Raw genomic sequence first — 15,779 nt, 5'->3', positions numbered from 1 at the left:
TCTTCGCTGGTTCACAGCACAATGAAGTCACTGTACTGCGGACCGGCTCTTTATATGTGCGCTCAGCCGAACAGCCAGTCAGCTGAGCGCACATATAATTCTAAATGTTTCTTCTAATAATGCTATTGTCATAACATAATTAGAAGAAACATTTGATGTTTTAATTAAAGTAAAGTGATGATTAGTACAGAATGCTCTATTGCCGGGAATATGAATTAACGACTTATGGAGCTTCCTGTACTAATTAATATTTAATGAATAAAACACATTTTAGTGGAAATAAATTCAGTTTCGTTGGTCAATAATTTAATTCTAACGAATCCATCATTGTGCAATTCAATATACTGTCAAAAAATAAATATATAGATAAATATACATTTATTTATATATCTATTTTTTTTAACAGTATATTTAATTGCAAAATGATGGATTCGTTAGAAATAAATTATTGACCAACGAAAGTGTCTTGATTACAAAGAAAATGTGTTTGATTAATTTAATATATTAACTATTAGAGGCATCGGCATTCGGCATCATTGCCGGCTATTTTGGAAGTACTCCGTACGGACCGCCTGTCAATCCTCGGCCGCATGTCCAGCCGCAAACAATGGTCTTGTTCATTTTTTACGGGTCCGTTTACGATAGGGCCGTAGATTCAGACATAGTGTGCACTGTGCAGCCGCATATCCTATACTTCCAAGCATACACACGAACCACCAAAAATACCGCCGCACAATTACAGCCGCAAATACAGCCGCACTGTTACAACGTGTGAACCGAGCCTCATATTGTACAGTGAGTGATCACTGTACTGAGAAACTTTATGTCCTTACAGTCTAATGAGGAAAAGTAAGCTTTATTGCATTTCAAGCAGTGACCTCCAATGTCTCTTGTGTTCTTATACACATTGATAAATCCTCGTAAGGCAGAATTTAGTCCTCTGTGAATCCCATGCTACATTGAAAGTGAAATCCACAAAAAGGTTTATCATGTGTCACGTTTCACCATCTATCTGACGACATAAGGAAGCGCAGATACATGATTAAAAGGGAAAACACCTGAGCAAAAGTATGCCTATCCCAACCTGGCAAATTATCTAAAATAGAGTGGCCAAATCTTTTCTATTTACATTGGTCCACAGTATGCTCATTGACTTGCTGTTCTAACTTGTACTATTCCCTTAGACCCCGTCCACCTACTACTTAATATCTATTTAAGGGTCTAAGTAAAATTGACTCCAGGTAACTTAGTATTTTAACAGCAGCCTAATTGTCCGTCACTAGAAACAGACCTTTAGTATCTCATTACATGACCTCTCAATGAGGATATACATAATGTACATAATACTCCCAGCCTTAACAATACTCTACCAATCTTTTACCCCAGATGGGACAAATATTGGTCTACTCATTGTGAGTAATCCCCACCATACCATACCAACCCTTTCTTCCATGCTTTTCTGTTACTGTCTTCACCTTTTCCTCTTTCTCTTGGTTTTCCTACTATTCATTCATACTTTGGATATTCCTTTTATAACCTTAACTAGGGTTTTAATTTTACTTAATATTAGTAATATGACCTGTTGACCTTGTTTCATGTTAACACACACGTTAAGGTCCTCATTTGTGGAGCGATATACTATTGGTTTGGAATGTGCTAATTCTTTTTGGATTTTTCTCCTGGAATTATACTGTTACTCTTTTTACTGTCAATATTTGCCTTAAACAAATTACTGTGGAAACTGGAGTGAGATCTACAAAGACATAAATGTATCACATGCTGGGCAGCAAATATTGCAGAGCTACATTGTGTGTATGACGACAATAAATAATGACAGCACTACCTCCCTCCTTGTACCAGGGCACATGCAGGCATCTGTAAACCGAGGCAATGTGTATGAGAGGGAAAAGGAATGAGGGAGCTATAGTTCTTCACATTGGCAATCCCACCCAAAACAAGCCTTTGCAGTATTAAAACTAAAGTGCCGTATGCAGCTATGTAAGATACGAAAATTATTTTGGTGGCATCAGCTGGTAAGGAGGTGGTCACATGCAGGTACTTTTCAAATTTTTTTTTTTAAAGTTGAAAAACAGCTTTAAACAGTTAGATGCTATTGGAAACCAACAATATTAACCCGTATCCTGCACTCAGGTAAACTGTGTTTCACCTACAATTCAGAAAACAGTAACTATCAGTAACTATCTACTGTATATTACAACCCATTGTACTTATCTCTTATACTATATTACCTGGTCAATTTGTTCTATACTTTAAGGTGAATCTGTCGCTCCCTGACTGCCGGATGATCTGGCAGCACCGCTGGATATATATAAATAAAAATATTCTGAACATACCTTTGTTGCCTTTGTACCTTTGTTGCCTGTGCCTGTGTTTTTCTTTTCATAAAAAAAAATTAGCCTTCATTTGGGCCTTGGATAGTGTCAAAGAGATGGGGTCTATCTTTCCCTGGGCCCTAGCATTGCTATGCCTCACTGTACTCTATGTACAGTGCATGCTACTGATTATGCAAAGGGATGGGCATACAGCGCAGTGCGGTGTAGTGATGCTGGGGCTCTGGAAATGCTAGGCCCCACCTCTTTGACACTATTCATGGCCCAAATAAAGGAATTTTTTAAAGAAAAGTAAAACACAAACACAGATAACAAAGGTATACATGATTTTATTGATAGTAAATTAGCTGTGTCTCCTTATGTATAATATAAAAGATAATAATATAATAAAATAATGTATAATATATTATAAAATAAGTTAGGCTGTCATATACTGACAGATAAACTTTAAACCAATGTATTTTATTACAGTTTAGTACTTTTGTCTAATTTTCTCTGTATCTGCCTATAATAATTTTATTGTTGTTTTTTTTTTCTTCCAGGCAACATTTTTGTCGTCAGTTTATCTGTTGCAGATCTGGTGGTAGCAGTATACCCATATCCAGTTATTCTTATAGCAATTTTCCACAATAGATGGACGCTGGGATATATCCATTGCCAAATCAGTGGCTTTCTGATGGGACTGAGTGTCATAGGTTCTGTTTTCAACATTACAGCCATAGCGATTAATAGGTATTGCTACATCTGCCATAGCCTGCGGTATGACAAGCTTTACAACCAGAAAAGCACAATTTGTTACCTGTGTCTAACTTGGATATTGACTGTTATTGCAATTGTGCCAAATTTTTTTGTTGGATCTCTACAGTATGACCCACGGATTTTCTCGTGCACATTTGCCCAGACTGTCAGCTCCTCATACACAATTACAGTAGTTGTGGTGCATTTTCTTGTCCCATTGGCTGTAGTAACATTCTGCTACTTCAGGATATGGGTCTTGGTCATTCAAGTCAAGCACAGAGTCAGACAAGATTCCAAACAGAAGCTGACACCGACAGATCTCCGGAACTTTTTGACTATGTTTGTTGTGTTTGTACTTTTTGCCGTGTGCTGGGGACCTCTAAACTTCATTGGCCTTGCTGTAGCCATTAATCCTTTTCAGGTAGCACCGAAGATCCCAAATTGGCTTTTTGTGTTGAGCTACTTCATGGCTTACTTTAACAGTTGCCTCAACGCGGTTATCTATGGTCTTCTTAACCAAAATTTCCGCAAAGAATACAAAAGAATACTGATGGCCTTGTGGACTCCAAGACTATTGTTTGTCGACACATCCAAAGGTGGGACAGAGGCAGCTAAAAGCAAGCCATCGCCAGTTGTAACAAATAACAATCAGGCCGATGTGGGTGTTTAAACAAGTTGGACAGCCATTTTTTATGCATTTTCATTTATTCAAACATATTTTTAACATTTTTCACCATGTGCCTGTTATCATACACTTTGTCCTTATTCTAAATGAACAAAACATACAGTATCTGAAATACAGCAATCTATGCTGGTCTAAATCTAAAAAGAAAATTACATTTGCTACATTTTATACAGTAAGATTTTGAATATTGTTTCCAACTGTTATTGCTGATATCATTGAATTATAAGGTATAATCATAAATTTAATGTGCGAGCCCAGTGCAGAGAGTGCAATAGAATTTTACCTAGGACTGACAAACTCACATTAATGGGGCACATTTACCTTTGTGTCAAGCTGATCCTATTTGTGATTAAATTGGTATTCCCATTTCAACTAATTTAGTTAAGGGTTCGTCAAGTTAAATATTTTTTCAAATATATTCATTTAGCAAACTTGCCTTTTTCTAATATGCTGCTCTTTTCCTCCCATTGTTGACAGCTCCTTGTCTAGGTTACTGACCACCACTTTGCTCTAAAAGCGGTGGTCTATATATTATTTATATTTCTCTCTATATATTTTTTACAGTAAATACACACTGTACATATCTACAGTACATCTAAATTATAGCTTTAATTACATCAGCCAGACCACTGTTTTTAGAGCAGAGTGGTGGTTGTTAACATATCAGGAGAAGGAAGTTTTCTTTATGAATGAATACATTTGCAAAAATATTTAACTTGACAAGTCCTACGAGTATAAGTAAGTTAGTTAAGAGGAGAATACCCCTTTAATTTATTAACATAGCCTATGCCTGATTATAAATGTGCCTTGTTGCACCTATCTGCACCTCCCTGCACCACTATGCATACACTAGGCAGTTTAAAAAAAAAAAAAACTTGCAGCTGGTTTCGTTTGCATCAAATGGCATAAAATATACCAAACAAAAGAGTAAACTTTATCTAGAAAAAGTAACACTGCATATATTGTTTAAAATATTATTTTTTGGTGCACGAATACATAAATAAGGGGCAAAAATTGTGCCAAAAAAAATAAGCTAGACAGAATAGAGCTGAAAAGAACAAAATAAATCTGCCCCATTGTCTGCCTCTAGAAGCATACTCTGATTCTGAACAAAGAGTTATGTTGAGCCTATTCGAACCCGATCGTTCGGCATTTGATTAGCAGTGGCTGCTGAACTTGGATAAAGCCCTAAGGCTATGTAGAAAACATGGATATAGTGATCGGCTGTATCCATGTTTTCCAGACAACCTTACAGCTTTATCCAAGTTCAGCAGCCACAGCTAATCAAATGCTGAACGATCAGGTTTGGATGGACTCGAGCATGCTCGAGGTTGGCTCATCTCTAGTCAGTAAGTATGTACAATTGTTTCCTAGGTCTTACGATATCTCCTTTTTCGGTTTGAAAAAGTTACAACAGGAAATAAAAGTCATTAAAGCTTCGATAAAAAAAAAAGTGACGTAGCAATGCATTACAATCTGGACACCATTCAAAAAGCCTGAAAAAATAGGTTTCCTTGTTTCAGTGATTGCTACTGGTGGATTTGGCTACAGTCAATGCCCTTGTTAACTGCACCTTGTCTCTTCCCCCAATTCCCCCAATTCTGCTGTCTTCTGTTTAGAGCAGTAGCACAGCTGATACTGGCCACTTCTACTGTCCCCCTCTGCAGGCAGGTTGCCATGACCACTTATGCTCGGTGCTGACCTCATCCCTGATGGTCTGTTTAGAGGGCACCTTGGGCCTGCTCCCCTGTCTGCATATTGATGTTCATCTTGCTTTGACTTTAAACTTGGCTTTGTTTCTTGATATCGTTACCATTTTTAGCGTCTGGCTCCAGCTTTCCTGATCAGACTCTATTTCTCTGCTAGCCTCTTAAATATAATCTTGCTTCATCCTTCATCCATAAGTGCCTTCTTGGTGACAACTCCTTACTCCTTGCCACTCCAGTCAGTTACAGTTCTAAGGGCTTTGACCTGGCCATCTGAGGGGAAATGTCTATATCTTCTAAACATGGGTATGATCAGAGAATAGGGAAATTTTAGACTTCCAACCACAGCAAAAAACAAGAGCTAAACTTTTTGTAGCTTAAGGGGTTAGTTACTCCTGTATAGAGATGGAACAGCAACTTCCTGAGGAGCTGTAATAGTTACTATTTCCTGTTGTGATGTTTTAAAAACTTGACCATGCAAAGATTTATTACAACTAAGACATAGGGACCTAAATGAACATTAAGGCTATGTTTACACATAGTAAATTAATAGCAAAATACGGCAATTTTGAATGAAAAATATGCCTATTTTTTCAATGTAATAATGTGCACACTTCATTGAACTCTAGGGAGAATAAGCAAATCAATGTACACACAGTACAGAAAAACAGCCGTAATTGAGCATGGATGTACAAATAATACATTTTCATCAATATTTACGTCCTGTTTTAAGACAAAATAGCATTTTTTTTCTCACCTGTTCACACAATAATGTCAATAGATGAAACACTGGATTAGAAGTAACAAACTCAAAAACAAGGCAAAAATATGTCTGTAAGTTGTTAAGAAAAAAAAAGACCAAAAAACTGTGTGTAAACATAGTCTAATTGTTACTTTGTCTCTTAGAAAAATAATTTTCACAATTATTTTGCATTGGTTGGACAACCCTCTTCTGTTCCATTAAGCCCCTATTACACAGGTCGTCAGAGGAGCAAACGAGCGCTCTCAGTGCTCGTTTGTTCCTCGTTCTCTGCTCGCTGCCGCCACTATTCAACGCGGCTCCAGCAAGCGGGTGAGTGCGGGAGGGGCGGCGGGGAGCTGCGGGGGGGCTGCTCGGAGGATCGCTGATCGTTCGGGCAGCCCATAGGATATAGCGACGTCTGCTGCCGACGCTCCTATTCAACGGAGCGACGGCAGCAGATCGCTGCTATATCAGTCGCTTGTTTTTCAACATGTTGAAAAACAAGAGACTGCAACGATCAGCCGACATGAACGATGTCGGCTGATCGTTGCACTCTATTCCACGGGACGATTATCGTCCGTAGCAGCCGATATCGGCCGAATACGGACGATAATCGTTCCCTGGAATAGGGCCTTTAGTTGCATTGGTCAAAATGCGAAACATGCTAATTATAGTACTGACAATCCAGTGCACTACTATTAAAAGCATTTATTGCTTTACTGAGAACATAAAATAATAAAAAAAGCTTTATTTTATACATTTGTGCTCTCGGTAAACTATTGTTCATGTTTGTGCTGATGATCTTCTGTAACATAACAAAAGATTTTGCTTTGTGTCTACAGCTCCTATGCAAATTTATATGTCTCCTTGGTTACAGACTACAAACCTTGTAGTCATACTCTCTTACATGTATTCCCTAAGGCTATGTTCACATATAATGTTTCAGTCTTTTGGTCAATATTTTTTCAAACGTAATCAGGAGTGGTACTGAAAGGGCAAAATTATAATGGAAAGATTTGCACAGTTTCTGTTTTAATTCACTAATGGTTTTGGTCGAAAAAAGACTGACCAAAATACTGACAAAGGGGACAGGTGAATAAAAAAAACTCTACAAACATATGGATATCTATAGAACCTTTAGACACAACAAAAAAAAAATCTTTTATATTTTTTATTTTAGGTGCACTGGAGCAAAGAAAAAAAAAGTTGGTAACATGGACCTCTAATATTCCAAAGCATACTGTATACCATGTATATGTATGATACCTGCCTCAGCCCATAAATGTCACATTTGTTAAACAGAACATCCTAAAAGCAAAAGCCATTCAATTAAAAATGTAAAAAGAAAATAATTAATAAAAAAAAGTACAGATACAGCAAAATTCATGTTTCTGCACACTTTTTTCCCATTTCGCTTTTAGGCACATTGTAAGAAATTGCATATATATGTAGTTTCTTAAGTTTTGCTGTGTCAGTAGTCCACACCAAAATAGCTAATAGAGGCTTAAAAAGAATATCTTCAGTTAATTAAAATCACAGCCATGGTTAATGTGATTGAGACTTAGTTTCAGGACAATTTAAAACAAAGGCTAAATTAACTAGTAAATGATAATATTGAAAAATTCTCAAATCCCATGTGACACTTATGTGACATTTAAGTGATTGCTTAATAGGTTGTTTACATTGGAGAGGTGGCAGTCATAAATAATCACCAATGATAAAAAAATAAAAAAAAAAAATCGACCCATCACTTTACATACAGTTCTACTGCCAGCTGTCCAGACACAGCAAAGCTCATATCTAACTTGCTGGATTCAGTAAGCATAATATGAGAGTATTACTAAAGCGTTCAGTGTAAGGTTCTGATAACTGTTATAAATGTGCCTGTTCTGCAGTTTATGATATGAAAAGAAGTGGCAGCATATACTTAAAACTTGGCTCATGCCACTTTCATTTTCTCCTCCATTCTCAAATTTAAATTGTGAAATTGCTAATAAGGAGACTTGGTTAGCAGAGATAGGGTGATGAGTGAATTTTACAAGATATGTGTCCGAATCATAAGATGCCAACCTATCCTTATTTCTAAGCATTTATTGCTACGAAAAGTTTGGTAGCGTTTTAGTAAGTTGAAAAAGAAAATAACATTTTTCATATATAATCTTTTATTCAATCTTTATTTATTATATGATCTCAGAATATAAATTGATGTCTCTGAAATTCTAAGGGTCCTATTACACAAGGCAATTATCTGCCCAATCAGGCAACCATAAATAAAGGCAACCAACAGCCGAGGAGCCGATCTCTCGATCGTTCTCTTTCAGCATGTTAAAAAATCATTGAATGCCAACCGCTCATTCCTCTGTGTAATAGGAGGTGTGTGGTCGGCAGCTGATTAAAGTATATAGAAAATAAAAAAGGTCTATACTTACCTGTCCACATTCTCTGGACCTCCTGCCTATTTCCTGCTGACAGGAGCTGTCACTAAAGCTTCTATACCTGGCAGGCTGCTCCACGAATCGCTAAGACGGGACAGCACCAGCAGCTTGTCACTTCAGAATGGGTGTAGAAGCTTCAGAAGTGGCTCCTGTCAGCGGGAAACAGGCAGGAGGACACCGGGGAGTATGGACAGATAAGTAAAACATTATTATTTTTTGTGTAAAGCTAGGGCTGCCCGGACACTGCTAATGATGTCCGTGCACTCATTGCCGCATAGTAATCGAGCTGTATAATAGGCTCTGTAAGTAAGCGCTGATCTAGCAGAACAACAGTCCCTGAAGGTCTATTACACTAAATGATTAATGGCCTTACATGGCTAATTACCAACCATTCAGGACAATAATCGTTTAGTGTAATATTGTATGTTGAAGGGCAACAAACAGCCAACATGCACACGCTGACATGCTGAAAGATAATGATCATGTCAGCAACAGTCTGCAGTGTGATGCTCTGTGCAATAGTAGCGACAGCCACAACCACTGACTTCAATGGGCTACCTGAATGATCTAAGGATTGTTCGGGTGTCCTCTCCAGCTGCCCCACGCTCGCTGCAGCAAACAGGGAACAAGGGGGAAGAGGTCGCTGAGCTGACAGGATGGTACTCACTTCCCCCGGAAAATTGTGCCCTCTAATATGGCCTTTACTGGATGCATCAACCCTAAATCTATTCAAAAGATTTATGGGACACTACAATATCTTTGAAATCTGGTGTAAAGATAATGCGGGGTTTAGGTCTTCAGACTAAACATTAATTTAGAGATAACCAGACCCTCATTCTGACTATTGCTTATCTGTAAACTAATGGAGGTGGTGTCATAAATTATTCTGTTATATTTTGAGTAAATATTTGCTTGGTTATATGCTTGTTTGTTATTATTGTTGTTAGCCATTAAAAGGCATATCTGTCTCTCCTAGGAAGCATAAACAGTCTGCTAATATGACTGATGTGTAAGAATAAACCTCATGGAGTCTTAAAACGGCAATAGCTCAGGGGCAGGAAAAAGTCAAAATATTTTGGATCATCAGTTAAATAAAACTTGTTTTTGTCCTAAGCGGAAACATATTATGACTTAATGGCTATTGCATTGACTTTTTCTTCGATTTTTTAGCTGTTTCCTTAATACTAAATTAAAGGGGTTATCTGGTGCAAATAGATATTTTATGAGGCTGGGGCTATAGCAGTGCTTTATACTTACCCATTGCACTGAAGCTGCCGATACCCAGGCTGCCCTGTGTAGACAGGAAATAACGGACAGGGAATAACTGCTAAGCATATGGTCTATGCTGGGTGGTCATTTCCTGTCTGCATGCCACATGACATCAGCAGACATTGGGTGGCCTGGGAACTGGCATCTGATCACTTCTGCAGAGTTTGTTTATAGCTATCTGTCCTAAGTGTGAGAAAAATACAGCAGCTAAGATTGTGAACTGTTAGGGGAGATTACATGGAGGGCAGATGTAGATAGGGAGGAAAGGACACACAAGACAAGGGGTGAATGACATAGGCTTTATGCAAGTGTGGAGAAAAAACAGGGCTCCCGGGGAAGACTCTAGACTCCTATACATGCAGATCTTACATTCAGCTTATATTCCATGAGACCTTAATATTTTTATCAACAGTATATAGCAAGAAAGTCATGTATATTCCAAATGACAATGGTACCTTACCCGATGTTAAATCACTAGTAACATAGTGTAGTAGAAAAAATACACAACTATCAAGATCACCCAAGAAAGAGGAGAAGATATGGAAGAAGGGAAAGGAATTCTACATGTTTCCATGTTCTTCCAGATAAAAGGTACAGAGGATTAAAAGCTCACATTACCCCTAATAAAGGAAGTATTGAAAGTTTAACTTTTATTCACCCAGGGCAAAGATTAAGTTTGATGCCAATCCTGTAGAAATACATATACATTTTTATGTGCTGAAGTGCATACATAGATTTGTAGTCCGGGGGTCTTTGCAGCCTTTCCACTGTTATTGAAAGGTGACTGCAGCCCTCTATTCCACTATACAACAATAGTTTGCTGCCTAAATAATATGTATATTTAGTAGTATTTAAAGGTTATTATTAGCCCTTACTGCTGTTGTCTGTGGCAAGTGTTGCCCTCACCGACGTCCCTCCAGCTCGACCTCTATCAAAGGTAAGAAATGCCCTTGATTTTACTTCTAGGCTTTTCTTTACAACATAATCGTTACGTGTAAAATTGTAATCAACTTTCCAATCTGAAAAAATGTTATGAAAGCGTTTTAGACCATAATTCATTGCTATTTTACATATTACAGCTTGAAGGTCTTATTAACCATACTACAGTGTCCTTTTGACTGTCTACCCTTCTCCTTCAAGATATTTACTTCTGTGTCTCCAGAAAAGTGATGATCCAGTATCTGGTTAAGTATATATTTCTGCATGCAAATGTGCCCTTTAATGCACTTATGACAGTTCCCATTATTGTGAAGAAGGTCGGCTTCTCCTTTCCATTTCAGGTAAGCTCCTTTATTTGGGTTTGACATACCTTCAGTATTTGCAATTTTGGAATTTTATAAGTAAAATGATAAATAGATAAATAGAAAGATGTCTTTATATATTTATAAATTTCATATTCTCCAAATAGCAGCTTGCCGCTTCCTACATAAAGTCGTAGTTTGTTTCTTGTCTGCTTCCTAAAGTATAAAGTCGCCACTGTGGACATATGTATCCTTTCATCCCCTCTGCACATCCATGACTAGATACAAATTATACTATGACAGCTCTGTAGATTGCCTTCTATTGAAAGGTTATAGGCTGTTGTAAATATAAATCCAGGCTTCACTAAAGTGTTCGAGGCAACACAGGGAACCTGAACATGTTTGCTGCCCTGCATTTATACACTATGAGGACTTGCACTTACTCCATTTTATTGATCGGTGGTTTACAGATCTGTAATATGGTGCCCATACTTTGCCTTATAAAGAATTAGATAATTCAGCAACAGAGTAAGCAAAGCTGTCCCTTTTATTGGGGTTTACCGGACATAAAAACAGCATAAAAAAACACAACCTTAACATGTTTCAGCTATATGCCTTAATCACAGTGTCTAAGTATATACAGTATAAATATCACATACGCTGGGATGATGGCATCTAACCGAATCATGTACATGTTGTGTTTTCATGCTGTTTTTATGTCCAGGTGAGCTTTAATAAAAGGGACAGTTTTGCTTTGTTGCTGGATTATCTATTTCTTCAATGTGGACTTGGATGGGAGAAGGAGGCTGGTGTAGCGGAATGCTGTTTTGTATTCATACTTTACTTTATGGCACACTTGTTTATTTTTTCATGCATATCCTCCTTGTATTAAGAAAATAGTAACTAAAAATATAAAGCCACACATGTAAAACGATAGGCTAAAATGATTATAAAGCCGAGGTTTTATTATTAGTGTACAATGTAACAGTAACACAAATAAATATGATTTTCATCATAATAAAGGACAAAAATGTGGGGTTAATAGGGTTCATGTATTTCATGGCTTTTTCTTCCTCAGTGTCTTGGTCATGCCTATACTCTGCTTTTGACAATGACTCAGTGCTTGAATTTTATGTTTCATTTGCACCAGTCTGAACTCTTCTTTCAGTACTTACTGTTTGGTGATTGACAGGTTTCCAACATACCTGTCTGGATTTCTGCTAGCTTCGTCCTGGGCTGCAGATAGTCAGTCTGTGTTTTGTGTGGCTTGTCCAATCACGTTCTGGACTGGGACTTGACATCCCATAAACAGTTCTCTAGCCCACACTCAATTGCTTGCTATTAGTCTGTTTGAGTATGCTAGCATTTACTCATGTCTATCAAATCTAGTTTATCCTAACCCCTGGCTATTACTATTTTACTATTTCTCTGGTTCTTACTTTGTACTTTGCTGCCCAATTGGTTCTGACCATTGCGTACTTGTATTATTTGTCTTGTCTATGTTTTGTGTATTTACCTGTGACGTCGGAAGGGGCCATCGCCAAGTTGTCCTTTACCACTTAGCGGGCAAGCAGGTAGAGACAGTTGGGTAGTGAAAGCATTAGGGCTCGCTGTCCTTGTTTCCCCCTTCTTCCCAGGTTTCCAACAGCAGTAGTGTGGTCAGGGGCTCTATAATAGGGTAAATATGGTTAAATGGAATACAAAGCAGAAGACAACAACGGAAGGGGCCATCGCCAAGTTGTCCTTTACCACTTAGCGGGCAAGCAGGTAGAGACAGTTGGGTAGGGAAAGCATTAGGGCTCGCTGTCCTTGTTTCCCCCTTCTTCCCAGGTTTCCAACAGCAGTAGTGTGGTCAGGGGCTCTATAATAGGGTAAATATGGTTAAATGGAATACAAAGCAGAAGACAACAGTTATGGCTATAAGAGGTAATGGGGTAATGGTCAGTTAAAGGCAAAAAATACTGTACATAAGTAGTAAAATGGTAAGTTAAAAAAAAAAAATATATATATATATATATATACACACATACACACACACACACACACACACACACTCACACACACACACATCTACAACTATGTATATTTATATATACTGTATGAGACAACGTATTTGACTTTTTAATGTCACATCTCGTAACTTCGACCTTCAGGAGACATACAGGTCTGTGCATTGTGTAAATTTATTTGATTGATTTTTCCATATATTTTGTACTTGCCATTTTTCTTTCTCCAATGACCTTTTTATGTGAACATTATGTATGTTGGCACAACAAGAAGCCGGTAACCTCTTTAGAATAGATGAAGTATCTGACTATGCTCTTTTATCTCATCTATGGCCCAACTCCAATGAATTGAAACTAATTTGGGATGAATTTTAACACTGGCATAATGTAGTTTATTGTTCAAAGTGTGTAAATTCCAGACAAGAGGATGTTTTTCTAAACTATACAACTATAAGAAACCTTTTTCTTTTCCATGTTACAGGCTATCATTTAAATACTAAACCCATCATTAGTACTGATAGCATATCACACTTCTGCTCCTCAATCCTGAATCTTAGCAGGGAGTCCGAGAGGTCTAATGTGAACGTAGGTATAGCGGTTGGCACTACTGGGTGATAATGGATGGTCGGCAGGCTGTATTGATGCAAAGCAGTAAAGGGCCTTAGTGAGGTCACAAATGGATAAATGTGCAGACGGGGGTGCTCTCTCTCGTAATAAAGACAGTTCATGTACAAATCTATTTGAGAAAGAAATGAGCTGGCACTCACCCGTATGTTGAACTGCACTTTATTGGTAACTTCTTTTAAAATTCATAGCAGACATCCTCGGTTGGCTGCGACGCCAACACCCTGCTAACGCGTGACAGCTGTTTTGTGTGGATTCCACACTTCTCCAGACTCCGCCCCTACTCTTGCGTCACTCTCTTATTACGGAAGCAGTAGGCTGTTACTTATTAAAAACAATTGCCAAATACTTAAAAATTATCAATTTCACATATAAGAAAATGCAATATTAATAAATAACTATTCAATGTGTTACAAAAACATACTTAAGTCAATTCTTTCATTTAAACCACCGGATCCTTGCGCATTGGTCATTATAATCCACCGAGCTTCCCTGCGTAGCAGTTCCTTGTTAATATCGGCGCAATTGCCAATGTGAACACGTTCCAGTCCCATAAATTTTAATTGACTTGCATCTCCACCATGTTCCTCTCTTATGTGTGGGATTAAATGTGGTACACCTTTCCCAGTTCGTATAGATCGGACGTGTTCACTGAACCGTCGCTTGTGCCCTCGCTAACCTGTATCTTGCGGTGCTTGAAAAAGAAATAATTTTCACCACAGATAACCCCTACATTAAATTTCTGTTGCAATATTATAGATTTGTCGACGACATTTTTGTCGTATGGGGAGGTACAGTGAAAGAATTTGATGAATTTGTTTGCTATATGAACAATAAGAATAATATGAACATGTCATTTACTAGTCAAGTAAGTTTACATTCTATAGAATTTTTGGATGTTCTCGTAACTCTCAATCAAAATACATTAATGACAACCAGCTATCGGAAACCCACTGCATCGAATGCGTTTTTGCATTATAATAGCTACCATCCGAACCACACGAAATTGGCAGTTCCTTATGGGCAGTTCTTGAGACTACGCAGGATCAATAGTACAGATCAAGCTTACCTGGAAAAGGCTAGAGAGTTGCCTGATAGATTAATCCAACGGGGTTATCCAGAAGCCGAACTGGAAAAGGCAAAAGCTAGAGCTTTTAAAAAACAGAGACATGAACTATTATTTAAAAAAAGCAAAACGAGATGTAAAGAAGTTAAAAAAACCATTCATTCAAATTTTCCCCTCTGGGGAAGATGATCAATAAAAATTGGTACCTTATACAAAAAGATCCTGTGTTTGCCAATTGTTATGCGGAAAAACCATTGGTTACTTTTAGACGTTCCAAAAATTTGAAGGATTTATTGGTACACAGTGCATTTAAAGAGAAAAGAAGTGGTGAAAACGTGTGGAAACAATTCACATTACCCAGCAGCAACCATAAGTGCGGCAATTGTGCGTGGTGCAAGTTCTTTAATCCGGGAAAAATAGTGTCAGTTGGAGGAGTCACACGTAAAATCACGGACATGATTTGTTGTTGTACCCAACGAGTGGTCTATGCAATTGTTTGTACCTGTGGACGTTTTTATATAGTTAAGACTATTAGAAATTTAAATAGAAGGTTCAGTGAACACGTCCGATCTATACGAACTGGGAAAGGTGTACCACGTTTAATCCAACACATAAGAGAGGAACATGTTGGAGATGTAAGTCAATTAAAATTTATGGGACTGGAACGTGTTCACATTGGCGATTGCGCCGATATTAACAAGGAACTGCTACGCAGGGAAGCTCAGTGGATTATAATGACCAATGCGCAAGGATCCGGTGGTTTAAATGAAAGAATTGACTTAAGTATGTTTTTGTAACACATTGAATAGTTATTTATTAATATTGCATTTTCTTATATGTGAAATTGATAATTTTTAAGTATTTGGCAATTGTTTTTAATAAGTAACAACCTACTGCTTCCGTTATAAGAGAGTGA

The 15,779-nt window shown here is 37.7% G+C and overlaps 1 protein-coding gene across 1 annotated transcript in view; it reads left to right on the top strand.

Moving 5' to 3' along the window:
- GPR50 (G protein-coupled receptor 50) overlaps positions 1 to 3,759 on the top strand; it is a 120,393-nt gene extending 116,634 nt beyond the window's left edge. The window contains exon 2 of the mRNA XM_069986225.1: positions 2,894 to 3,759. Coding sequence (XP_069842326.1) covers positions 2,894 to 3,759 — 866 coding nt within the window. The remainder of the gene's footprint in view (positions 1 to 2,893) is intronic.
- The last annotated feature ends 12,020 nt before the right edge of the window (positions 3,760 to 15,779 follow it).

The sequence above is a fragment of the Dendropsophus ebraccatus genome, chromosome 10, assembly GCF_027789765.1.
Source record: "Dendropsophus ebraccatus isolate aDenEbr1 chromosome 10, aDenEbr1.pat, whole genome shotgun sequence".
NCBI lineage: Eukaryota > Metazoa > Chordata > Amphibia > Anura > Hylidae > Dendropsophus > Dendropsophus ebraccatus.
This window is presented reverse-complemented; position numbering and strand designations above follow the sequence as displayed.